Genomic DNA, 27,321 nt, shown 5'->3' with positions numbered 1-27,321 from the left:
TTCCATGGTTTACCGGCACAATCCGGCCTGCCTGCTGATATTCACCCTGCGGTCGTTGTCGTCTAGCAACAGCAAGATTTCCCCCCTCTCGGTTTTTTTTCATTCTTCCTATTGTAGCGATTGTAAGCAGGGAAAGCCAGCTCGCATACATACAGCAAACCGGCGTGACTATAGATGTGGTGGTATAGAATTGCTCTAAAGCGCGAGGGTGTTGGAAAACGTTGGGCATAAGAGACTAGGCTGCCGTTTTGGTATGCACCGTTGTTGTAACTCTTCGCCCATTGCAGCAGGTCCTGTAGATACTTCGCGCTTCGTTGTTCGGGTTGTGAGATAACGGTTGCGAGATGAATAAATGATGTCCCTTTTGCCTGTTTTATGATGCATTTGAATGACGACAGCATACCTTCGTTTTATGACCGAAACCAGGCTTCAGGCAGCTTCAGCGATGGGCCAGTCAAAGTCAACATAAACACATGTATGTGTGTCAATTCTGGCTGTAATATACATGTTTATGATGTTGGTCTTTTCCATTGTTATTGTTCACCGAAAGAAGAGCAAGAATTACAATGCTATGAATGAAACATTAGCTGAGATAAATGTATTTTTAGTGGATGTGTGATAAATAGCGCAAGCGCAAGAATAATTCACCTCAAAAGATACTTTCCAACGGCTGTTTTAGATTGTTTGAACATTTCCCACGACTCGTGACAGTAATAACTGCACCTTTTGTGCTTAATTATCTGCATGTATACTTCAAACCGTAATAGATACTACGAGTCATTGGAATCCGATCCTTGTGGGAAGACAGCCAAACTGGGAATAAATTGTTCCTATGTTGCGGCGACAAGAGAGCCGGAAGAGCACTTTACGCTACCGGTGCAATTTGTCTCAAGCACGAGTTCGTTCCCCGTTGAATCAGACACGTTGAAGTAGTGCTTGAGTGAGTCACTTGAGAAAACTGCCTGCTCAAACATCAGCTGCTGACTACCGTTCATCCAAATTCATCACGCGGTCGCATCGCATGATGCAAAAATAGCGACAAGCGGAAACTTCAAACATAAGAAGACTGTATGAAAATTAAACCAGCCATCGAAAACAAATTTGTCAACAAAAGTTGTGTTGGAGACACGGAACTGTACAAACAGAATCGAAACGTTTCACTTTCGTTTGGCGACGATTGGCCGCGACAAATGGACATTTGTAGAAGGTAAATATAGCAAGAAAGTTTACAAATAAATAGCGGCATTTATTGAGCTGTCTTCTCTAACCCTAACATATCACTAGTGTCTACTGCTTTATGCGGCCGGAGGTGCGGAGTCACCGGCGTCATCACTACCCTGCTGCCACTGCTCTTTAATGATGTCGGCAGCCCGCTCGCCAATCATGTAGTCAATCGCGGCAGACTGACCGGAAATGGTGGTTGGAACCACGCTCACATCTGCCACACGCAATCCCTGGACACCGTGTACACGCAGATCGGGTGCAACGACCGCAAGCGGATCGTCGGCCGGTCCCATCCGACAACTTCCCATCTGCTGGTAGGCCGTACTGGACAACGTTCGTATCGCACAGCGCCAGTAGTCATCATCCCGTTGGTCGAACTGTTCACAGTTCGGAAGCGGTATGCCGAGGACGCGTGCATCATATCGGCGCATGGAGGGTGATTTGGAGATGCGAACCGCTTCCTTAATGCCTTCGAGCATCATTTCCACATCCCGATCGACGTTGAAGTATCCGGGATAGATCTTAAGCGCACTGTAAGGATTGGCGCTACGCAGCTTCAAATGTCCGCGTGATTGCGGATGCAGCAACACCACACTGGCCGTCCACTGGTCGTTGTGCACGTGCTCCAGTGGACGGTACACTTTGTTATAGATGGCTGTTTTGATGCGTTTGCCCTTGCGCAATCCAAGCCCACCGTCCGAGACGAGCGAGCCGGTCGAAAAGACGATCGCAACGTTTGGCACACCTGGTTCGGTGGTAGCATTGGCGGTTCGTACAAAACTGATAGCTTCCACACCACCGGGAACCGTCAGTGGACCCTCGCCACGGAAGTAATCACCGAGAGAGCGTAACTGGAACCGGCTGTCCGTTAGCAATGCTTGGCCGGTTTCGTTCAGAATGAACGTAAGCCCGTTAAAGACGGGACTGTCGACGAAAGATTGTCCCACGGGCAGATTGTTCACGAGCGGAAGGTTAAAGTTCTGTAAATGTTCCCGCGGGCCCACACCGGACAGTAGCAGCAGTTGGGCGGAATTGATGTTACCAGCCGCGACGATCACTTCTTTGCGTGCGCGAACCTCGTAATTTCGGAAGTGTTTCGTGTACTGTACGCCGTGCGCAGTTTTTGTGTCGGGATGTATCAGCAACTTCAACACCTGGCTGTACGGTTGGACGTGCAGGTTGGGACGTTTGTAGAGCACTGGTTCGACGAACGCACGGTACGCCGTTTGACGCATACCGTGCAGTCCCGTCGTCTGTACGTACGATACACCGAGCTGTGATTTGCCGTTGTAGTCGATCTTGCGATGGCCAGCCTCTCGGGCACCGTTCACGAAGGTGCGCGCCAGATTGGTACGGAATGGTGAAAATTCAACGTGCAGCTCACCGTTTTTACCGTGGTAGGAAGAGTTTTCCAGTCCACGCAGCTCTGCGCGTTCTGATTTGAGAAAGTATGGGAACAGATCTGCGTGTGACCAGCCTGGATTGCCCTGGGCGGCCCATCGATCGTAATCTGAGGGATTACCACGGCCGTAAAGCATGTAGTCGATCAGAGTTGAGCCACCGAGTCCTTTCCCGTGGGGTAAGCTGCAACGTTGATCGATCATGCCTGCACGGTGAATAATTAAAGATTAAAAACTATCGAGAAAACTGGAACTAACTCTTTAGTACATCACTTCATACCATAGCAGGACGTATTTTGTGTCTCGGCAATGTCCGCCCAATTGTACTGGGAGTTTTGCAGAAACGTAGTCAGCAGTGGGATGTTCTGAAGATCATTCCCTCCCGGTCCTGCTTCTAGTAGTAAAACTTTCCACTGTGGGTTCTCCGATAGACGATTGGCAAGCACACAACCGGCCGCTCCAGCCCCAACAATTACGAAATCATACTCAGGCACTGATGATTGTCGGTTATAGACACCTTCTAGCAAGCAAAGAAACATAATTAGAAGATCAAAATATAAAAAAGAGCGCAAAGGAACAGCATCTTCTCAAACTCAAACTCCCAAATCACGACCACACAAGAGATCACTAAGACACGACGGAAGAGAAACCGCTGGACAATTTATCGTCTCGTGAGTGAAATTTCACTTTTTCTCCCAGCAGATTGCAGCATTTTGCTACTTCCTGCTTCTTTGGTGCTAGCTATCTATGGAGTGGTGTGTCCGATTTGAAAGTGTTCACGATCGGGCCGAGACCGATGAAAGGAAATGCATAGCGATTGTTGTTGCCTACCATCCGGATAGTGTTCGTTAATGTACCGTCCAGCATGGGCGAGCGTTTTAAGCAGCAGAAAGAATCCGTTCACTGTTAAGGCACCAAAGGCAGCGATTAGAATCGCCGCAATCCAGCAATGTCGCATGGCGTTGAAATATTGTTAAGGATGTCCAACGTTTCGCGTGTTTACTCCAAAACAAATGCACCGCGCGCAACTGATTTGTAGCGTTTCGTAACGCGTCCACTTCGCACACCGTCCGCAGCACAACTGATCAGCGTTGGAACGTCTTCCGTGGGTCCAACCATGAACTTGACAATCGCCGAAGGAGCTCTACGGCGAAGACCGTGACTTTGGGGAAGTGTGCGTGCTGTGTGTTTGAGGGGATGCGCTTCGGGAGAGGTGGGATCGTGTGGCTTTTAATGCGCGAAGATCGATGATGAGCCGTCGTTGTTGTCGTTGGCCTTTTAGTACGACCTACCACGACCATGCGTATTATGATCGATCGGATTCCCGGACGGTTGTGTAATGGAAAGCCGTGCGATGGGAAGAGAAGGAATGGATTTTCACGTATCGCAGGTTCGGAGGGTTCGAACTGTTTTTCCTTCCACATATGATATAAGCTTCCTTCAGTTTAGGGAGGTGTGTCTGGTTGAATGCTGTGGATTGGTTGATTGTTTTGGTTTACAAAAAATATAGTTTGCTGGGAGGAAATTATACCGTTAAACGTTGAGCTAATGGATTGTATTGCGGATTGTTGAGGTCAAGATTAATCGTGCCTTGATTTGGGTTTACATTTATATTTTGTTTCTTGATAATATTTTTGCATCGTTATAGCATTATGTAAATAGCAGTTAGCAAACCGTTTTGAGGATAAACTTGTTGTAAGTGAGTTTTTCTCAACACCATTCTTAACGTGTGTTGTGTTATTTGTGATGAATGTCTTTTATTGTTCCAGTGACTAAGAGAACAATTAGCGTACCGACTAACACGCCTGTTACTAGGTCAGCAAAGTCTTAAGTCAGAAGGGGACACCATTTTTTAGCGTGTCTTTTTACTCGCTAAGCTCCGCTAGCAACGAAATCGGTGTCAACGGTAAACTTTCCCCCGTTCTGTTTTTGGCACCGAGAAGAAGTCATTAACTTGGGCTGAACAATCAAAGCAACTATGTTGGGAAGACAAAAAAAAACTCAAATAACCCAAGAGCATATGAAGCTACTAATTAACCTCCATGCAAGATGGAAAACTCCACACCTCTCCTGGCATGGGACGAAAGGATGTGCTGGTAAAAAGTTTGTTCACCTGTTTCTTCACCATTTGATGTATTTTTTTAGTGCCTTTGTCCAATCCTGTGTGGCTGGAAGGCGCCACAAATCCTACGCGCATTTCATATTAATCTCACGTAAAGATGCGAGATTTGCGGGAGCCAAGTTGTTGCACTTTCTCCTCGTCTCTGGTATCTACCGTTGTTGATGCGTTCTTGGCTTCGGGTCATTTGTGGTATGGCTGGAGGACCACCTTCCACATAGTGCTGGCGGACTTTAATCGCACATTGGCTCCACACCTCACTCAGCAATGGAATTTCTTTGTCCGAACCGTTTCTTCTTCACTAAGAATGTTTCTAGGGTGGAAGAAAGTATGGTGTGAAGCTTTAGGCTTGTACCAGGCTACAGGTTGTCGTGCTTTGTGAGCCAATGACCGACCGCTGGTTCTATATCGGGTCCTGGACCCTCAGCAGGTGGATAACGTTCGTTGGGGCTAGTTCATTGTCCGTAAGGATGTTCTTTCGCTTCGCGAGCACACACATACACACACAGACCGTAAACCTGCCGGACAGGGTGAAAAGAAAGGTGATTGCAATTACATAAGTTATACCGTGTGCATAGGCTGCATTATTGCACCTATGCAACAGCATGGTGTGGTAGACACGGCAATTGATTTTCCACCGAGTGTTTGTGTGTGTGTGCGGTGTACAATGTCTAGACGCGAACCGGTTCGGAAAAATCTTTACCCACACTCAATGTGCTCCGTGTCAAGAATTATGATGTTCGATACATTCCTTGTTGTTGTTCTGTGCTGATGAAAGTGCACAGCTAAACGATTCTTTTTCAAACATTCGCCGGGAAATTTGTTATGAAGAAGCAATTTATAACAACGTACACGAAGCGGCCTTCAACGATTATAAATACAACGTTATATGCTGTGCAATTCGACTAGTCTTTCGCCTGTTGGTCGTAGTGTTCCGTTGAAGACGATCGGGACGGAAGTTGGACCTAGCTGTGACCTGAAAGAGTTCTCTTGTTTCACCATTTTGGCAAACCCGTGGGTAAACATACGCTTTCAGTCTCGTTTGCAGTACAGCAGACACACACCAGGGTGGACGATGCAATGGATGATACACACATCGACCACCGCCCGAAGAGCATGCTTATCGTCTGGTTGATTTAGTCATCGGCATATGTGTGGTGTTTTCTAGCGGCTTATTGCTGGTGGTTCGTTTAGAGTGTTGCGATGTCACATTGTTTGTATAATAAATGGCTTAATTGGTGGGTGATGGAGGCAGTGTAGGTGGAAGATTGCTTTACTTGGACAATCATTGGGAGTTGGGTTGATAGTTCGTGGTTCGTGGTTCGGCAAAAGTATGAAATTTCATATTAATTTTTTTATCAGGTTACGATTTGACGTTGTTATCGCTTATCGTATTTAAGAAAATGTTTGTGACATTTTGTTATTTAGCACAAAAGATCAAATTTGTATAGGTGACGTGTAGCGTGACCAATTGCAACATCTTTTCGCGTCATTTGAATAGTTTTCGCGAGAGAATAGAAGATCGTGCCATCACACATCAATATGGCTGTCAAAGAACTTATATTTTCGGTCAGTTGGTGTCTTTCGTCTCTCTTTGTGTGTCCATTTTACTGTTGTACCAAGTGGCACATATGACAGACGCACCCCATGCCTACCATGACCTTCAGACAATCTCGGTCTGGCACTCTGCTCCAAGTGGCGCGAATTGGAAGCATATAAGGAAGATGCTGGGCAGCTATGCTAACATGAACGGAAGCATACCAGTCATTAAAAATGCGTACCTGTTTTCACTTGCAAGCTCCTACCTTCGTTGTAAGTGTAATGTTCATTATAGTTCGGCTAAGTAATGCGTTTAACGAATTTCGCAGTTGTTTGAAATCTTCCGTACTATGTGCTACACCGGTAGCTAACCTCGCCTAAAACAATAAGGAAACGTTTGAATGAAATGTAAAATTTTTAACTGCCACTCGTAAAAATGAGCTTTAAGGTGTTTCTAACTCTGTGCCTGTAATTTAAGATGAATCAGGATTTAATTGATGTTCTTTATAAATAAAAGTCTATAAATTTTTGCTAATAATGTTTAAGGAACAAATAATAACCAGAAAAGGTTCTGTATGATTAAAAAAATGGATGAAATTGTACAGTTTGAATGATCAATATTTTAAAAAAAACTTTTATCTTATTCCAATATGACAGCTCTTTGCCGTATGGTCAACACCGCATGTGTAGACAATAACAAATTTTACTAGGCATTTTCTCCTTAGATTTTGCATTATCCCGGGCATACGGCGTTCATCAATATTTATATTATTTTTAAAAGATTTAATTATTTGCTTAATATACTCATCTTAAATATCTTTGTTTTCTTTACAGGTACTGTATAATTGGAATTGAATTGTGGCCTAGTTAACAAAACCCCTGACAAGCGAGATCCGTGCCTTGTATCACGACTGAAGGCTACATTTTACTCCGGAAATGTGTAAGCGGTAAAGTAAAACACGACTAAACTTCATGACACGTATGTTGTTTTAATGTTATGTTATGTTACGCATGTTGTTTTAATGTAATGTGCTTATTAAGGCCCAAGAGTGAAATAATTCAATACTGGTTGATGCTCTTGGAGATAACTATAGTTCTAGTATTTAGTTGAATTGCTTAAAAATTGTTTTTTGTTGTGTTTTTTAACATTTTTAAATTAAACTTTTCACTTTGTTGGAAGATAAAAGTTCTCTTATGATAAGTTCTAAAAATAAGTGATAACAACGCAGTATTTTCTGTTAAAAAGCTAGGAATTTACATTTATTTTACAATTAATTCATGCTTGCGCGATGCGTATTTCAAATACCTTCACTTTGAACTATACCAGTTCTGGAAACGTTTCACGTGAAACGTTTGTTGCATACATTTCGGCGCAATCATGTTTGTCAAATGATGATGCAACCGTTGGATTTAAACGTGCCAGTATCTACAGGCGCCGTTCAAGTTCGTTGCCCCAGTCCCAAGAATTTTTTATCAAATCAGATGCCTTTTCTGCTATCACGTACACCGTAGCCTGCGTATGACCATTGGAAACCGGCAGCATTACACTGGCATCGACTATTCGCAGATTTTCAATGCCATGGACTTTTAACTCTGCCGATACCACTGATTGGCCGTTTTCTCTGCTGCCCATAGGACAGGTGCCGTACGGTTGATCTGCTGCATGACCTACATGCCGTACCACACAGCGCCAATATTCGTCTGTACCGTACCGAAGCTGATCACACGGTGGAGCTTTTAGTTTTCTTGTCCTTAAACCTAGCTTTGCAAACTCTTCACTGTGTAAAATCTTAAGACATTCCGCAATGCCACGCAAAATTTCTTCCATATCGTTTGGATGATTTAGGAAATTAGTGTAGATTAACGGATAGTCCATAGGGTTAGCAGTGGCAAGTTTAAGGAAACCTTTCGAAGCTGGCTGTAAGTGGATGAGTCCGAGCGAGAAATACTCTCGCATATTCCGTGGTTCGTACTGGAACAGAATTTCATGGCTTGGATTTTCAAGTTTTGCTTGTGGCTCAGTGTTTACAAATGCAAGTGCTTCCAACTTCTTTGGTGATACAGCGGTCGTTAAGGTTCGGTTTGTTGCTAAATGTAATGGAAATGATATGTATCGTAGGTTCATATTTTTCCCAACAGGTAGATCTTCCCGTATCGGAATACCCAGAGCTTCCAGTTGCTCTTTTGGGCCAACGCCGGATAGCAGTAGGAGATGGGGTGTGAATATGGGTCCTGCCGAAAGAATCACCTCTTTGGTTGCTCGTATTTTACGCTCTTGGCCTTTAACAATTACTTTCACGCCGACCGCTTGTTTGGTTCGGGAATTGATTAACACCTTGGTAACTCGTGCTGACGTCATGATGTGCAGATTGGTAAAAAGTTGCTTGTAGGGTAAAATGTACGCGTCGGTGGATGTAATGCGCCTTCCGCGGCGGTTTGTTACTTGCACGTAGTCTACGGTGTTGTTCGTTTCTGTATTGTAATCGGCCGTTCGTAAACCGATGCGATTGCAAGCAGCGACAAAAGTATTAACGAGGGAAGACTTTTCTTCCATTCGGAGAATTGGTACTGGACCACCTTTTCCGCGCTGTTGTCGTTCGAAAAAGACGGTGGAAACGTTGTTGCGATAATTTTCGAGCTTCAAGAAGTATGGCAGTAAGTTTCGGTAGGCCCATTCCTTATTGCCTTGCTTCGCCCACGTATCATAATCCTCCTCACTACCCCTGACGTACAGCATGTTGTTGATCAAAGTGTTTCCTCCCAATCCCTTACCGGACGGTATTTCGCACCGACGATCATGATCTCCTGCGGAGTGAAATAGTTCATATTAACGAGAAGTTTACACTTAATCTTCTTTGCGTCACTTGCTCACCGAGACAGGATTGCATCTGAGGCTCGGCTCTAATGTTCCAGCTAAGATACTGGCCATCTTTGGACGCGTCACCCGCTTCAATTAGCAAAATATTCCACTGTTGTAACTCTGCCAACCGGCTTGCGATCACCGAACCGGCCGTACCACCACCAACAACAATAAAATCGTACACAGTCCTATAGCTCGCCGCATCTGTGAATTAAGCGAGAAGGTTCATTGACACGTTTATTCGGCGCTTGACATTATCGCGCGGAGCGCCCGCGTGGTGCGAGAACTCTACCGGGTAGACTTGATGGCGGCGGCTTTGGTGGAGAAGATGGTGTCGTTGGTAGCACGAAGTTATCATGTAACCATTGCTGCTTTTTTATGTAGAGTGGCCCCCATAAAAAGGATTGTGCTATGCCTGCAATGGCAGAAACGATCAGGAACGGTGAACTGCTGATCCAGTGCATGCTGTTTTCGGAAAACACTAAGAAATCACTTCAGGTAACGGGTATTCACTGTGCGAACCTGTGCGTTTAGCATAAATTCACGATACGACCGTCTAGACGATCGAAAGCCAACTGTTAAACCGGCATCAGAACAAATGCGTCGCCACTGTTGCCATTCTCGATCATTTTGGGGTTTGATTCTTGCTGATTCCCTAGAGTGAAAGAAAGCGAGCGATGGATTGCTTTAACAGGTTTCGTGATTATAATGGGAAATATTAAACATTTGCCTACGTTTTGTTTATTCGACCAACTTCCTGTACAAACGAATTGGCATTACGCTCGTTCCATAAGTATGGGAACGCTCGTGTGATGGAAAATAAAACTATGTAAAAAAATGTGGCCTCACTTCAAATATTACATTAGCAAATAAAAGCGTGAAGCATTTGCGATACTTTTCCACCAGTTAAACCAACAGTATGTTACGCATTTGATGTGATAAACGTCGAAAACCTGTTTCCTCTTCTACGGTTTACGGTTGCCATTCTGCGTGGAGCAGTTTTATAGAGGAGACCAGACCACTGGAATGCTAACGAAAGAATCCTGGGGTGATAATTTTATGAAGATCATCCCAAACCTGAAGAACTTATGTTCTGAAGCAATCACTCATACAATGGCAGTTTTGTTCTATTTGAATTGTTGATATTACTACAATTCCGGGTTATCATTACTCTTGCTCATGCCATGCTTGAACGTGCTCATGAACGTGCTTCATCAAGATTCAATTTAAGACGAGAACATTTTTCCTTATATTTATTGCTATCCGGAAGAAAACCTTCCGATGCGTGAAGGCTTCTGAGAGGAAGGATTTGCTCGCGCAGTTCTCGTCTGAATTTATCAGGTACCATCAATTTATTCACTCTTTTTCTAAAGGACATTTACGCGACAAAAAAAAGTTTATCTAGACTTCTGCAAAGCATATAGACCGTATCTTAGTTTCCGACGTACGACGTGAAAATATCAATCGGTGTTGACTGCTTTTCCAGCTGTCACTTCTTTTATAACCGCTATCAATCGTTCAGGGTTTTTGTTGTAACCGTGGCAAGATGGATATTTCTCAATCCTTCCTAACAACGAAAAATGCTTCTCGCGTGGGCGGGTTAAGGTAGGTCACGTTAGATGGTTTCAAGTTCAGCGACGGTAGCTACGCAATGGTGAACGCAGCTGGATAGCTCCGGTACTCGGTGAGATGGGGGTTTGGTCTGATGGTTACATAAACGTAAAAGCAGTCGTACAATGACCTTCCAGTACGGCCCTGCCAGTGCCGAATTCGACCAATTAGCCCGTAACACGCGGGTGCAAAATATTTAAGTCAATCGAACGCGAAGTTCGATTGTCATGCCGACTAAATGCGGTGAAGGGAAGACACTTTGACTAACACAACAAATTTAGTTCCTTTTCGTGTTGTGTCTGTGAGTGAAGGTATCATCTGCAAAAAGTTTCAATGAGATAGTATTTTGATCACGATACTGTGTAACTTGGTCGAAGATTTCCAAATTCGATAGTCACTTAATTCTAATAAAACGTGTGAAAACGTTGTGGAGCGTTTAAAACAAAAATGGCTTAAGCATCTTCAAAAAAGAATAACAAAGTTAAAGAAGCATCAACATTTTAACGATCTACCTCCGTTTGCTGTACATTAGTTTTATGTTTTGCCCCAAAACGGACCACGTACTTTACAATATTCCATTGAGTATCCTAATGGAGGTGCCAAAGAAGGAATAAAAATAAAATACAATAGTACATTCACCTGTCGGCATTAGTGAATTTTGAAACCAGTATTTGTTGGCACATGCGACAAAAACTTCAAAGCTGGCAGCTCTGCTGACCCACTAATCGTTGAGGTTATCAAGCTGGTTAAATGGTATGGTGTTCAGGGGTATAATCCTAAACAACCCGGTGACGATTCTAGTAACTTTTTTTTTCGTGGGTTTTGACACGACATCGAACGATTGCTAATCAGCCCATTGACAGTATGAATTCCAAGTCTGCTAGGCTTCTGTCAAGGTTCTTGTATAGAGCGAGAGCCCCGCTATGATCGCTACACACCGCAAAAACCGGAAAAACTCCTTTGCAACCAACAACAAAGACGATGCAAACGGTAGACTTGGGCTTCCTGCGGATGAGATGTTCCGTATCTTGTTGAAAAACATTAAAGTCCGTATGTAATGTCAGTGCTTTTAGGTTCCTTCCGTGTTTTGCGGGTGAATCTGTGATGGTATCTGTAAAACAAGAATAAGCTGAGTATAAACAAAGGATGTAGAGTTTTTAAAAATTTAATTTGTGTTCCAAAACTCCCAAAAGCCCTACGAGATGTAAAATTTGTACTGACTGCTCAAAACAAGACCTAAATTACTTTCTTTGTATGTTGGTACTACTTATGTTGAAAGAGAAAAGGGAAAAAGATGTCAAAACACTGTAAAGATATGCATCAGATCATTATCAGAAAGACATTTTTTTTACGAGTACCTCGTCAGTTGTAAGTAGTCTGGTTCAAAAAGCATATTTTTGATATTCGACGTCTTAACGATTCATAGATGTTCGATTGTGAGTGCCCTCCTGCATCAAGATTGACAATAAATAAGAAACGTTTTTTTTTAAATACGATCCTGCACCACTAACGTGGTGTGCGTGACCGTGACGTATCGAGTGGTACTACGCGATACAGGAACCTCACCACTGACACTAACCGCACCTCAAGCCGTGCGGAATTTTTATGGTCCCCAACTGCAATGGTCATTTTGGGTAGGTTTGTTATTGTTGCCTTGCTGTGTGTGTGTTGTGTGTGTGTGTTTATCAACCCTGCACCGTGTTCTGCTGTCTTTATATGCATCGTACGAAGGGTGAGGATGGTAAATCGCTGAGGCGGAAAGCAGATAGCTAGTGAGATAGAGGAATGCTTTTGGAAATCTAAATGAACCACTTTTTTGGTGAGTGTCACTGTATGCAACCGGTCAAGATAGAAGATAGAGAAGGATGCACGCACCAGTAGCGAAGGATTTGACAAAAAACAGCAGTAGTGTTAACACGATCAAATATCGTTAGTTTAGTATCGGTCCGGACACCGAGTAGAGTTGATCGTTTTTGGGTCGGGGTCGCACATAAAAGGCTGACGTGCATAGGTAGAGTTAGTAACGATGAGTGCGATAATATTGTGCAATAGAAATAATCGCTTACTGCAAGTGGTTCTACTGTGTTTGTGTCTTACGATAAGATGCTCGATGTGTCAGTGTCCGGATGTGGGCGGTACTGATGACAGTGACTCTGCAAATGTGCGATCTTTACAGGAGAATAGTGTAAAACAGGCGCAATTGTTGAAGAAGTATGATTTTATAATAGTGGGTGCGAGCCCTTCGGGATGCTTGCTAGCAAACCGATTAAGTGAGATAAAGGATTGGAATGTGCTGCTGATTGAGGCGGGTGAGCAGGAGAACCTCTTCGTGCAGGTGCCGATCTTTTCGGCCTATCTACAGTCAACTAGCTATAATTGGGGATACCTTGCCGAACCACAGAACTATTCCTGTTGGGGTAAGGATAAGCGAATGCGATGCGATGCGTTAAAGCAGACTATATATTGCAACGTTATCATATCTTTGCAGGGATGAAGGATCAACGATGTAGCTATCCACGTGGCAAGGGTCTTGGTGGGTCGACTCTGATCAATTATATGATGTACGTGCGGGGGAACAAATACGACTACGACCAATGGGCTGCGGCCGGTAATGAAGGGTGGTCTTATGATGAGATTCTGCCTTACTTTTTAAAGTCAGAGAAATCTTTCCTTCGCGAGGTAAGCAAGTATCACGGGACGGAAGGGAATCTGGATGTACGATATCTGCCCTACCGCACCCGTTTGGCGAAACTTTTTGTGAATGCGTGGCGTGAGCTCGGTCTGGATAATGTGGATTACAACGGAGAGTCACAGATCGGTGTGTCATACATTCAGTCGAACGTTAGAAATGGTCGACGACTGACCGCGTACACCGCATTTCTCGAACCGATACTCGATCGCCCGAATCTGCACATACTTACCAGTGCACGTGCCACACGCGTACTGATCGATGCGACGACGCAGCAAGCCTACGGTGTGGAGTTTATTAAAGATCGCAATCGCTTCACGGTTTACGCGGAAAAAGAAATTCTGATGACCGCCGGTGCTTTACAGACACCTCAGCTACTAATGCTGTCCGGTGTCGGACCGAAGGAACATCTGCAGGAGATTGGGATTCCCGTGACAAAGGACCTGCCCGTCGGACAGACGCTGTATGATCACATATACTTTACTGGGCTTGCATTCGTCACTAACACGACTAACCTTTCACTGCACGGTGACAACGTCCTTACGCTAGATGCCTTTCTGTCGTATCTGCAAGGCCAAGGACCGATGACGGTGACAGGTGGGGTCGAAGCGGTGGCCTTCATTCGCAACACCACGAACCCCGAAAGTGCGGCCACACCGGCCAACCTGCCCAATATTGAGTACATTCTGACCGGTGGATCGCAGGCGGCCGATCATGGCAGCGGCATACGTAGCGGGTTCCGGTTGACGGACACGATTTACAGCATCTATAAACCGTTGGAAGCGAACGAACGGGACGCAATGACGGTCAATATCGTGTTACTGCATCCGAAGTCGAAAGGCTACCTGCGCCTGAAAAGCTGCAACCCGCTGCACTGGCCTCGGTTTTACTCCAACAGTTTGAAGGAACCGGAAGATGTGGAAACGATTCTGCAGGGTATCCGGTCGGCGTTGCCACTGATGAACACACGGGCCGCCCGGCGGTACGATGCGAAGCTGTACGATGTGCCATTGCCGAACTGTGCTAACTTTCGGTTCGGTTCGGATGACTACTGGCGCTGTGCCATCCGGACGCAGACGACCTCGATACACCATCAGATATCGACCTGCAAGATGGGACCGTCGAGTGATCCGACCGCGGTTGTGTCGTCGCAGCTGAAGGTGCACGGTGTCCATCGGTTGCGGGTGGCCGACGTTGGTGTGATTCCTTACCCGACCAGTGGACATCCGACGGCCACGGCGTATATGATCGGTGAAAAGTTATCTGATTTGATCAAAACCGAATGGTTGGGACAGAATATCCCAACTGCAACCGGTATCTAATGAGAGGGTGTTATGGTGCATTTGTTATTGTTTTGAGATGAATTGTCAGAGTGTGTGTGTGTGTGTGTAGTGTTTAAGAAAAAGCACTGAAGAAACAATTTTTAGATGGAAGTAACCAAACAACCAAAACCTCACACACGTGGTAGAGGAAAAAGTTTGAAGGTTAGAGTGCGTGATAAGTGCTGCCTATATCGCCATGGTCAAGGATAACCGATAACGTTAGGGGGGATGGCTTAAAAATTCCATTTTATATGATCGGCGGTGGATGACGTTCCACAACCATCGGAAATAGGTTATATTCGGTGGTACTAGTTGGGGGCTGCGTGCGGTGAAGAATTTCGTGATCGTGTCTTGGAGACGTTCGCAGACCTAAGCGCCAATGTCAAACGGAATGAAAAAATGTGTTACCGATACACGAAAGAATGCTAATGACGATAGTTAATTCGATGATATAATCGTTTGTTTACCGTGTGAAACAGCTGATCGTTTGTGAGATCGGTGCTGAAAACGGAATGTGAAAAACAAAATGTCTGATGTTCGTCATTAGGTTCATAGTTAAAGATTAGTAGTGCAAAAATTATTACTGCTTAATTGGTATATTAGGTTCAATTCTAAGATGTTAGCAAATAAACAAGGAATAAAATAGCGGTTTGTGTACTAGCTGATATTGGAAATTATTAAAATAATTGTTGATTTTTTGCTTCCTTTTTTGTTTAGTTAAAAGTCATAAATCCATAGTACACGAATCGTAAACTCAAAATTTAACCAAAAATTGTGTGAAAAAGTTAACGCTCCGTCTATTAAAATACAATCTTCTTCCCCTTTTTTGTAATTTTTCTAGCTCGGCACATATTTTTAATTGAAAAGGAAATATTTTCTTGGTTTTTATTTCTATTAAAAAATACATCCATCATTTATTAATTCCCGTCAACCGAGCATGCCCGGGACAATGCAAAGAATAAGGAGGAAATGCCTTATTATTAAAGTTCATTGTTCCAGTCACACAGGGTGTTGACAATACGACGAGGATATGCCGGCTTACTCAATAAAAAATTAATAAATAAATAAATTTGTCCATTGCCATCCATCCATTTTTCAAATCCATTTATCATTTATAAATTAATTTTTATATAACACAAAAAAATCTAAAAGGTAGTTTTTTCCGCTGAATTTCCGCAAAAGTGTTCAAATGCAGCAAATATTTGATAGGAAACCAATTTTTTTTTTGTTTCTGATTTTATTGTTGTAAATCTAGGATTTAGGAGTCCAAAACGGCGAAAACTATCCTAAATCAAATGTACATACCTATACAAAACTCAAGACGAGCAACTAAAGTTGTTTGTGAAAAATATCTCTCAATCGACCTGAGCAGCGAAACTCCTTATGTAATCTCCATAGGAGTACTTTCTCTGATAGTTCTGTGTTCGATACGTTGTAATGTCTCATCATGAACGCTCAAAAATAAAAGAAAGAGATTTATATTTGAGACATTCATCAGATAATTAGCCTAAGGTTGCACGGTACAAGAGGGCAATATTTTAAAGAATGTTTGCTGAATATAGGATTCGGACAAAATTTGTCATCTTTTTTTTCATAAGAACGGCCTGACTTGTATTGGTTTTGACTTATGAATACTACGTAGAAAGGTTAGTCAGTCCTCACTACGAGGGGACGGTCCGGATTGGATCTGAACCCCGGTCCTGCCGTTTGAAGACCGGCGCCGTTGTCGCCTACACTACCGAGCCGCTGCTTTTTTTTTACTACAACATTAAAACAATATCACCAATACAAATCAGACTTGCAAATAAATTTGAGCTTCCCCCATCGTTTTCTCTAGATTCTTTTCGCAGGAGGATCTTCTTTTTTGCTTGGGCATCCTGCCGAAGAACTAGCGAACTAAAACGAGCGAAAGTTTAGTGGTGTGAACGACTTATCTCTTTTAAAATATCACTAACTCCCAATCGACTCGAACGAGTCTCGAGCCCTTCGACCGCAATTCTAATCGCATCAAACTCAGACTAGCTCCCTACAGTGAACCGACCTCCGTTTTCATTTAAGATCACCTTCAGCGAAGTCATGGCTGCTACGAAAATCACAGCAAATACATCTCTGCGGTTGTCAGAAGTAAGCTGTATATCCTCGAATCAAAAAGATCACAAAAGTTGGGTTCTGCAGGGCGATTTCTAGAGTTCGAAGAGCACGCAATACAAATCTACGATAAATTTCGTCACAGCTGTTATGAGAGTTCATCACTTCTTGAAGATCGAGGGTTTCATGTTCTTTCTTGAGAGCACAGGAAGTGTTATTACCACTCGCACGAAAATGATTTGTTGACAAAATTGACAAATGTTGACAACAAATGACAAAATTTATGACTTATTTATTCATATTTTAAATGTACTTTCATCATTATCTTACGGTTCTCATTTTTTCCATTACATTGTTTTAATAACAAATAAAACAAATAATTCTCGCGTTGGCGGTTCAGAGCTCTGTTCCTAAGGTATTACGCCTGCAAGTATGCAATTTAAAATTCAAAATGCGGTTCGTCGCTTGGTGGTTAGCAAATCTTCTCTATGCAATATATTGCACCAGTGCACAATGCATAAAAGTTATTTTTAAGTTAATTGAAAAATCCCGGATGAATAATCATCAATAAACCAATACATGACACTCATGACCTGGTGGATCGTTAGACCAAATAAATCATGGCTGCGGTGATGTGCGATGGTGTGTCTAGTGCAAGGGTCATAATTTTCCTCACAACTTTTCGTTCCCGGCATAAACATTGACCATTTCGATCAGACTATCAGGTTCAAGTGAAACAAACAGATCGATTAAAAGTACCGTGACGTTGTTGAAACATCCGTGAGTGTTGATTGGGGAGAGGCGTCATTAAATGCATAACTCGGACGATGAAATTGAAATTCTGATCACAAAAGTTGGTACTTTTCCAGCGTATCGTGCGCGATGGTGCCGGCGTGTACGTCATCCGTATCGGGAAGATAGACGAAGAATGCTCAATGCCAAACGAAACAGAAACTGTGCATGGTTTATTAGCATCTGATGATTATGTTTGCAAAGTTAGTTAAAGTAGGGTTGATGAATCACAAGTCAGTGTGAGTGAATCACATAAAATAGGCTAAATTTTAGATCGTTGGATACACGTTTCCTTTTTTTCGTTTGATTGTGATGTCTGTTTAAGGGCATTCGCTGATAATTGTGCACAGGTCTTTTACACCAAAAGTTCATTGATATCGTGGATGCAAAAGGAGCACTCGCAGGCAGGTATTAAAGGATTTTTTCAACAAACAATCGTGTACGAAGGCTTTGTTTGGCACAATCCTTTCACTTTTTTTTGTTCCTAAAACCTCCAAGAGTACATGTAAGTCGTTTGTTACAGCTTCCGCTCGTTCAAGACGCTAGTGATGGTTTTGCGATTCAATTTAAACTGGTGACGAGAGGGGAGGGAGGTAACACGACAGCACGACAGGTTTGAATCTTCAACTCGGCTATTCTATATATATAACTCGGCAATATTTATATCTCCAACTATTCGTTGGCTTGCCAACCCGGCAAGAAGCCCAGGATAAGGCAAATAAAAATGAGCAAAAGCCTCATTAATAATGTTCATTATTTCAGTCATCACACATAGTGTTGACAATACGGCGACGTGTCGTCGCATTTAATTATAAATAAATAAATAAATAAAATATTTGTTGGCCCGATCATCTTAAACCTGAGAAGAATTTGACCGTCTTGATGGTGTGTTGTGCCGATAGTGCGTCCTTGACAATGCAGCACCGATGATGCAAGTGTGTCCCGTTCACAGAAGGGACACGCCGTGATCTTGACAGTGTGGCCCTTCGATTCTGAACCATCGCATTACCTTGGCTTTTGTGCCTTCGCTTTCGTCGCACCAAACGAGTGCACAATTCAAGGATCATTGTAGTTCATTGATCTTTGATCCAATTTGGAAAGCGGAAAGACTGTATTGTATGTTTGCAAATTTTAATGTTTTGTTATATTCAATTAGAGTAATGCAAAGTCATGCTTTTTTCATCCTATTTTCCTTCCCATTTATTATTTAAAAATGTCTACTCATTGCGTGAATGTTGACTATTTCATTTCGTATACAACGTCGTTGCATCACCATCAGAATTGATATCGTACATCGTGTCTAGCTGCTCCGACGCGTAATCGATGTGATTAATCGTTCGTTTAATTTCCACAACAAACAATTGTACCTCCAGCGAGTAAGGGAGTGAGAAATATAATTGAATAGAGAACGATTTTGAAAACTTCTGGCGTTGTGGTAGCTTCTGCTAACATCAAAACCTTCACATTTTCTCTGACGTGTTAGGTACGTCAGGGCGAACAATCACGTGTGATTAAATCAGAAATGCATTTCCACAAGAGGCTATCAATTTTCACTACCGATTCAACCTCGATAAAACATTCCATCATGTGAGATTTCCGGACGGCAAAATAATGCAAAACAGACTCGGTTTCGTAATGTAATAAGCTAGACGAAGTCTTTTATTACTGGGTACAAAGCATCACTGTTCTACATTTATCACTAGCGATATTGTGCTAACTTTATAAATAATATAAATAATTATTGCTTTCTCTTGGGGGAGATCGTGTTTAGGAATGGATATAAATTGCATGCCGCATCCGTGCACAAACTTGTTTTCTAGTGCTATTTGACTGTGAAGGATGAGAGTCACCCTACCGACAATGTAACATCCGCCCGTTACATTCCACTACGTAAGTTCGTTCCAATCTTCCTTGATCATGTCGGCTCCCTTTTCACCGATCATGATGGTGGGCGCATTCGTATGGCCGGCCGGAACATCCGGCATGATACTGGCATCGATCACCCGCAATCCCTTGACACCATGCACGCGCAACCTCGCGTCAACTACGGCCGTCGGGTCCTTCCGTGGACCCATTTTGCACGTCCCCACGTGATGATAGATAGTGAAGGTAGCGTGTCGCGAAAAACACTTCCAGTAGTCATCCGAATCAAAACGGAATTGCTCACAGCCTGGCATCGGAATTTCCAGCAGCCGGGCATTGTAACGCTGCAGCGCCGCCGTACGGGTGAGCTCGATCGTCTTCCGAATAGCGCGTACCGAAATATCCAGATCGTACGGATCGCTAAAGTAGTTAGGCTCGATGATGGGATACCGGAAAGGGTTGGAACCGTTCAGCGTGATGCGACCCTTGCTGCGCGGTCTCATGATCAACGGGAACACCGTAAAACCATCCATGCCTTTACGCTGAATGTCGCCAAACAGTTTCTTAAATGTTTTCGGCTTGTAGTTGAAGTTCACTTCGTACGTTGGATCAGCAGCGATCGTGCCGCCGATGTGTAGCAGCTCAAAGTCTGGCCAACCGTCTGGATCGCGCGGGCGCTCTGAATCGTAGAAAGCGATCGCTTCACAGCCACCGATGGACGTAAAGGGTCCTTGCTTTTCGTACTGATACTTCATAAAATTTTCCAACCGGAAGACGTCCTTGTATTTGAGCGTTTGGGTGTTGTTTACCAGAAAGGTTAGCCCACCGGCAGCGGTATGATCCTGGAAGTTGTAACCAACTGGCAAATCTGCGATCGGTTTGATGCCGTTGGCACGGAGATGCTCGGCCGGTCCTATGCCGGAAAGCATCAGCAGATGAGGTGATCCAATCGCTCCTGCCGACACGATCACTTCTCGCCGGGCACGAACGGTATAAAAACGACCCTGGTGATAGAAGCGTACACCTGTCGCTCGGTTGGTACTGCGGTCGAATAAAATTCTGGTTACTTGGCTGCTTTTCTTTACGTGCAGGTTGGAGCGATCACGCATGTCGTAAAGGTACGCAACGTTGGTACTGTCCCGCTTTCCATCCTTCGTTGTGCTCTGGATGTACGAAACTCCGATCTGCGTTGGTCCGTTGTAGTCGACGTACGGGGCACCATTTTCTATTGCCCCTTGCACGAACGCTTTCGCCGTGTCGGATCGGAACCGCGGATAGGAGATCGTTAGTGGGCCGTCCTTGCCGGCGTAGGCAGGATGCGCATCGGGTACGACACTATGCTCGAGCTTCTTGAAGTATGGTAGCACATCGTCGTACGACCAACCCGGATTTCCCAGATCGGCCCAGTGATCAAAGTCGCGTCGATTACCACGCGTGTAGATCATGTAGTTGAGTACGCTCGAACCGCCCATCACCTTGCCACGTGGGAAACGGCACTGGTTGTTTTTAAACGCTAAACAATATTGATCGCTCGGTTTCGTCCGATAGTCCCAGTTGATGTTAAAGTTTTGCAAGTAGTGAGCGGCCATCGGGATGTCCATCAGAAGGTTCTCGCCCGGTCCTGCCTCGATCAACAGTATCGACCAGTCTGACACTTCACTAAGCCGATTTGCTAGCACACTTCCGGCCGATCCAGCACCGACAATCACGAAATCATACTCCGGTTGCACAATGGGTTGGCTCGGTAGTTCGTGCGTCATGCGCTCACCACCATCCTGCAGAAAGCTAAGCATCGACAGCAGGCTATCCTGGGGCCGGGTGAAGCTCACCATGCCCAGAATACCGGCCGCGAGTGGTAAATACTGCATGTTCTGGTGATGCGGCTACACCAGTGCCACTGCAATATTCGCTCGCTCTGCAGATCACTAGAATTAATCGAAATGCACTGGTTCACGGTCCTTTCGGAAGTATGGTTACAGCACCGGCACAACGCGGTACATCTGCTCGAGCCAAGGTTCCCGTCCTGGTGACCACTGCACTGAAATTCTGCACACGATCATCAACGCACACTGCTTCGCGACTACACTCGTACTGAGTCCCGCGGCCGTGGATATCATGCGTTTTAAGCGCTTACTTCCCCGTCACCAGTACTCTAGGCGAAGCACTTTGTGCAAATGTAGCTGTGCGAAGCGGGAGCTAGTCTGTTAACTAGTTTTCGGACGCTCCGTACTTCCTGTGCGGTTGCGCTGCTCGAATCGAGTACACGAAGGGGGTTTTCCAGAATCCGCACCCTGTCTGTGGGGTCCCTCCCCTTTGCGGCCCTTATGGGCCCAGATCCATAGATCCTGTTGAGGGTTAAGAGAATTACCTCTTTTTACGGATTGACAATTGCAAGTAGAACAGTGTGCGATTGATCTTGCACAATATAAACTGCTCGAATGTGAGCAAATCAAGAGTTCTCACTTTTAAAGTTGAAGAAAGAGAGATCAATCGATGAGACAGAGGAACGGAGTAGTGAGAAAACAATGAGCCAGCTAGTATGCGGAGTAGTAAAATAACGTGTAAGAATCAAGTGAAAGGGGCGGTAGCGCACATTGCAATTGATTATGGTGGCAGGGAAACTACTCATTCACCTGTGCGCTACCGTTTACCGTGCACTTCCCTCAGATTTAACGATCCGTCAGTTTCCCGCTTACCACCGCGCATTCCCAACCCACCCCAGTAAATGAATGCCCCCGGTAACCTTCGGCTGTTGCATGTTGCCTCGGTCAAAAAACTGCATTCAAACTGCACTGTGAGTTGGGATGAGGCATACGGTGAGTGAGTCTTTTCATTTTGCATTGAGCTACGTTCGGATAAGGTCGCGGATACTGCTTACCCAGCCCAGTACGGCTTGCTTACCAACACACACACACTCCTACGCTGGTGCAAACTTGAACTTGGCCGACGTGAATGCTACTTTCTTTGCGAGTGGTAGCGAGTTTTTCGCGTAGTAATCGGGGGATTTTTTTATCTGCGGTTGATGCATTCTTCACACTGGAGGCTCTGTGTATGTGCGTGTGATGTCGATTGCGTTATCATTCTCCTTGACCGGACTTTTCTTTTCTTTCCGGTTTAGCTCCGCAAACGGAGGAAGTCTTGATGTTTAGGTTTTTTTCGTGGGTTTAAATACGGTCACCATCACTCGTTTGTCCTCGAATGTAAGTGATGTCTGTTGTTGCTTAATGTGTCGCAAGTTGTTTTAATGATCGGTGATATGTTAAGTGAATTCTAGAGCAGTGGAGAAGGGAGCGAGTAACAAAACAGAATAGTACGAAGTGAGTTCTCAAGTGACGTGTTACTGTTCTACTTGGGTGAATTAGGGGATATTAAGGGTTTTTTTTTGTCGTAGTAGTTCCTTCTGGAGAGAAGTTAAATTTCTTAACAAGAGTTGAGTGAATATGTTTCTGTTGGTTGTGAAATTCTTTCGTTTGTGTCGTTCTTACAAATGCAATGCCAATTTACATTCCCCGGTCCGGATGAGATTTGAACCCCGGTCCTGCCGTTTGAAGGCCAGCACCGCTGTCGCCTACACCACCGGGCCACCCCGGTGCTTGTAGAATATTATATGAATAAAATATAATTCTGAGAAGTGCTCGGACCTCCTTGAACCCATTTATGGCGTATTTATCTATTACATTCAAGATAGTATTGAACCTTTTTTAATTCACCAAATTAATACCTATATCTAAAACTAGACAAAGCCGAACCATTAGATACATATAATCAACAGGAATGGAATTGGATGTCTGCGCCATGATACGGGGAAGTACCACACAACAAAACGAATATCCCTTGAAAGAGTAGAATGGAAAAAATATTTTAATACGTTTATGCTCACATGATTCATCTATTATCAATTCTGGTAGAGGGTACAATACATGATTGACCTGTTCTAGAATGTTTGTTTGGGTGATTCTATTCTTAATCCTGCAGATGAAAACAAACTTGATTTAGATATCGATGCAATATATTTGACGTCATAACAGTAACACGATGCTGGTAACACTGTCATAACAGTTACACGAGCGTTTAGAATATTTTGTGGCTGTTGATGATAACTGGTTTTCTCGTAAAGAAGTGTCATAACATCCAGTGGATAGTCACTTCATGAATAAACAAAATCCAGTTGATCGAATGATTTCATTGATATTTTCAAATACTAGAATTTAACTGTAACAAAACGATTTGTTAATAGAAGACTTTGTTTATTTCTGTTTAACCAGCTGTGCAATAAATAATTGTTTAATATTGTCCACACATTATTAGAACCACATAAATCACAACTATTGCCTTTTCCAATCCTCCTTTATCATGTCGGCACCCTTTTCGCCGATCATGATCGTTGGTCCGTTAGTATGGCCTGTCGGCACATTGGGCATAATGCTCGCGTCGATCACTCGTAAACCCTTTATACCGTGCACACGTAGTCGAGGATCAACCACCGCCAACCGATCACCTGCCGGGCCCATCTTGCACGTACCCACGTGGTGATAGATCGTGTAAGTAACGTGCCGCGTAAAACACTTCCAATAGTCGTCCGTTTCGAACCGGAACTGCTCACACCCCGGTATAGGGATGGGTAGCAGCCGAGCATTGTATCTTCTCAGCGCGTTGGTATGCGTGAGCTCAATCGCTTTTCGGATCGCCCGTACCGAAATTTCCAGATCGTACGGATCGTCAAAGTAGTTCGGCTGTATGATCGGATACTGGAATGGATCGTCACTGGACAGCCGTATTCGGCCCTTGCTGCGAGGTCGTAAAACCATCGGAAATATCGTATAGCCCTCCAACCCACGACGCTCGATATCGCCGAAAAGCGCGTTGAATGTGGCTGGTTTGTAGTTAAAGTTGTTTTCGTAGGCACGATCGGCAGCATGGGTGCCACCGATTAGCAGCAGCTCCAGATCGGGCCACCCATCGTTGCTGCCGGGGGTGCTGTCATTCTGCCATGACGTTGAGTCGTGGAAACTTAGTGCCTCACAGGCTCCGATGGATGCCATCATCCCTGTGTGTGTTTGTTCGTACTCCATAAAGTTTTCCAGCGTAAAGATGCGCTCCGATTTGAGGGTTGTGGTGCGATCGATAAGAAACGTTAGAGCACCGGCCGCCACGTGATCCTGTAGGTTGTACCCGACCGCGAGATTAACGACGGGCTGTATACCTTTCAGGCGCAGATGCTTCGCGGGACCGATGCCCGACAGCATGAGAAGGTGCGGCGAACCGATCGTACCGGCGGAGAGGATCACCTCGCGTCTGGCGCGAACTTTATGATAACGTTTGTTGGCGTAATATTGAACACCTGTGGCCCTTTTCGTGTCGCGATTCAGTAGAATCTTTGTGACTTGTGCGTTTCGAACAACATGCAAATTTGTTCGATTTCGTATCGGATACAGGTAGGCATTGTTGGAACTTACGCGCTCTCCATTTTTGGTGGTACTCTGTATAAATGAGGTTCCGAGTTGGTTTGGACCATTATAGTCCACGTACGGGACACCTGTTTCGATATTCGCTCGCACAAAAGCTCGTGCCACGTTGGACCGGTAGTTGGGATAGGATACCGTAACCGGACCATTCTGTCCAGCGTATTTGGGATTTGCATCTGGTACAACGCTTTGCTCAAGCTTTTTAAAATACGGCAGAACATCCCGGTACGACCATCCAGTATTTCCCATTGCTGCCCACGTATCATAATCCCGACGATTACCACGGGTGTAGATCATGTAGTTTATGACGCTCGAACCACCCATCACTTTGCCACGAGGAAACCGGCACTGATTGTTGTTGAACGCGAGACAGTATCGATTGCTCGGTTTCGTCCGATAGTCCCAATTGATATCATAGTTTTGCAGAAAGTGTGCCGCCATCGGAATGTCCATGAGGAGACTCTCGTGCGAGCCCGCCTCGATCAAGAGCACCGTCCAATCCGGCACCTCACTTAGCCGGTTTGCTAGAACACAACCTGCCGATCCAGCACCAACGATGATGAAATCGTACGCCGCTAGCAAAGTTGGTTGGCTCGGCATTTCGTACTGCAAACGCTCATCACTGTCACGGAGAAACCCGAGTAGTGTTCTTATTCCTGCTAGCTGAGGCTCTGCTGTTTGCCACCAGCTGGTAAGGACAAATATCACGCACCAAGCAGCAACTCGTCTTCGAAGCATCTTCATCCACGGTCAACCAACTCCCAATTTTATGGATAGTTATAAATGAAATGAACCTATCCAGTGTCAAAACTTCGGAACCTTCACATTCATACTCTAACCGGCACTAATTAAAATATCACTTCGCGTGGTCAGGCAGAACCCTCAGCGCGTCCAGACTAGTCGCGTTCTGTATAGTAACTAAAGCTTGATCATCCACGCCTAGCTCGCTGGGCCGAATATTTCGTGGTTAAAATTGTACCGAAATGTTGACGTGGATGTGAAGCGATACGAGAAAACGGGAAGACAAACTGTAGAGTCTTTCCATTCAAGAATGTGAGAGTTTTTTCATCGATTCGATTGAAATAGATTTTTTTTGTTGGATTTTCCGAATGTTTTGCCATGTTTCTTTTCTTATTCTTTTTGTTTAATTTAAGGGTTTTGGCGTTGGAAGCGTATGCAAATTACAAACATTTCTTGGATCCCCAAGCATGCTTTATGCATACGTTCTAAAACCAAGTTTGAGTGTCTAGATTAGAAACTGGTTATGAAAGCTTCCAAACCTCCTGGGGATACAGAAGAATATGTAGGGAAAGCTACGTTATGTATTATTGGGACCATGACGTATGCAACATTGTGATTGTAGAATAAATAATAAAGTTTGAAGATCCTTGCTGTTAGGCTTAATTAATTGCTCGTTTTCATTTTAAAACTTTCTTTCATCATGTTCACCATCCTGTCACAATACCCTTGGGCAGAGGTTATCACAATTTATACAACGACCTTCATTTGCAGAGGATCTGCCCCATTTACGTTCTCTTCTTTGGTGCAATCGATGTGGCATTTTTAATGAACTACGTACAGTGTGTACTTAATTTTAGATAGTACAGCGCTGAGTTAACTGTTTTAGTTGCAGTGAAATAATTACATTGTGTTCAATGTCATGGTGATTGTTTTTGTGCAAATATTTTCAGATACTTGTTCAATTACCAGTGCAGAATAATGAAACACGATTGTCGATTTGATGTGCGATGACTGTCGATAAGGGGTAGTTATTTAGTAAGTTAATTGATGCTCATTTACCATGTGCATTTTTCGCAGGGAGTGGAAATAGAAAGGGATTAAAGAAAAATAGGATAAGGAATAGTAGAAACAAAAAATCGGTTGGGTAAAACATCGATCTAAATAACTTAAACCGGAGCACTCAATAAGCAAACCCAGGGTACCCTTACTCAATTCGTAACAAGGAAACCGGAGATATCCTAAGACAACAGCTTTTGCTTATATTAATAATAATAAAACTAAACCAGTCTTCAGTTGTGTAAAAACTTTTTTGTCTTTTTGCTCTTACAGCACTTTAGACACATCTAAAGATAAACGTAAAGGTTGAAATCCTTCCCGATCATAATGCTGCTTGCACTTGTTCATCGGGAATTCACCATGCACCACCTGCACCATAAAATTGCAGATTTTATTTGCCTATATTTATCCACCATTGCACCGCCTCCAACAAAGAGCAATTACACAAAAAAAAAATATATATCGTAGTCCATTTGGGTTAGTCATAAACGTTCCATGTATTGCAGAATTAAATTGGATACTGCTGAAATGCTTGATATTGGCAGAAGGCAG

At 44.0% G+C, this 27,321-nt stretch overlaps 6 protein-coding genes across 8 annotated transcripts in view; 3 read left to right on the top strand and 3 right to left on the bottom strand.

The window, feature by feature from the left end:
* Window positions 1-27,321, top strand: part of LOC126558551 (annexin B9) — a 214,663-nt gene that overhangs the window by 52,131 nt on the left and 135,211 nt on the right. The window contains exon 1 of one of the 2 annotated variants that reach the window (XM_050214583.1): window positions 6,721-6,725. The exons of the other annotated variant lie outside the window; for it this stretch is intronic. The gene's annotated coding sequence lies outside the window, so the exon portion shown is untranslated. Of the gene's footprint in view, window positions 1-6,720; window positions 6,726-27,321 lie in introns of those variants that run through there. 2 annotated transcript variants of the gene reach the window in all.
* The window catches only part of LOC126558057 (flotillin-2), a 153,070-nt gene that overhangs the window by 8,031 nt on the left and 117,718 nt on the right, over window positions 1-27,321 (top strand). The gene's annotated exons all lie outside the window — the stretch shown is intronic.
* On the bottom strand, window positions 7,709-9,606 carry LOC126557579 (glucose dehydrogenase [FAD, quinone]-like). The gene is made up of 3 exons (XM_050213393.1): window positions 9,435-9,606; window positions 9,155-9,346; window positions 7,709-9,087 (listed from the first exon to the last, which is right to left on the bottom strand). The coding sequence occupies exons 1-3, from the start codon at window positions 9,604-9,606 to the stop codon at window positions 7,709-7,711; spliced, it is 1,743 nt and encodes a 580-aa protein (XP_050069350.1).
* On the top strand, window positions 12,780-14,764 carry LOC126559777 (glucose dehydrogenase [FAD, quinone]-like). The gene is made up of 2 exons (XM_050215951.1): window positions 12,780-13,170; window positions 13,242-14,764. The coding sequence occupies exons 1-2, from the start codon at window positions 12,780-12,782 to the stop codon at window positions 14,762-14,764; spliced, it is 1,914 nt and encodes a 637-aa protein (XP_050071908.1).
* Window positions 19,521-21,375, bottom strand: LOC126557441 (glucose dehydrogenase [FAD, quinone]-like). The gene has a single exon (XM_050213222.1). It carries the CDS (start codon window positions 21,373-21,375, stop codon window positions 19,531-19,533), a length of 1,845 nt encoding a protein of 614 aa, XP_050069179.1. The 3' UTR covers window positions 19,521-19,530.
* On the bottom strand, window positions 23,833-25,710 carry LOC126557420 (glucose dehydrogenase [FAD, quinone]-like). Its single transcript, XM_050213195.1, has one exon. The coding sequence runs from the start codon at window positions 25,708-25,710 to the stop codon at window positions 23,833-23,835; it is 1,878 nt and encodes a 625-aa protein (XP_050069152.1).

This window comes from Anopheles maculipalpis, chromosome 2RL, assembly GCF_943734695.1.
Source record: "Anopheles maculipalpis chromosome 2RL, idAnoMacuDA_375_x, whole genome shotgun sequence".
NCBI classification, from domain to species: Eukaryota; Metazoa; Arthropoda; class Insecta; order Diptera; family Culicidae; genus Anopheles; species Anopheles maculipalpis.
Note: the sequence above shows the minus strand (reverse complement) of the source record. Positions and strands in the feature narration are given on the sequence as shown.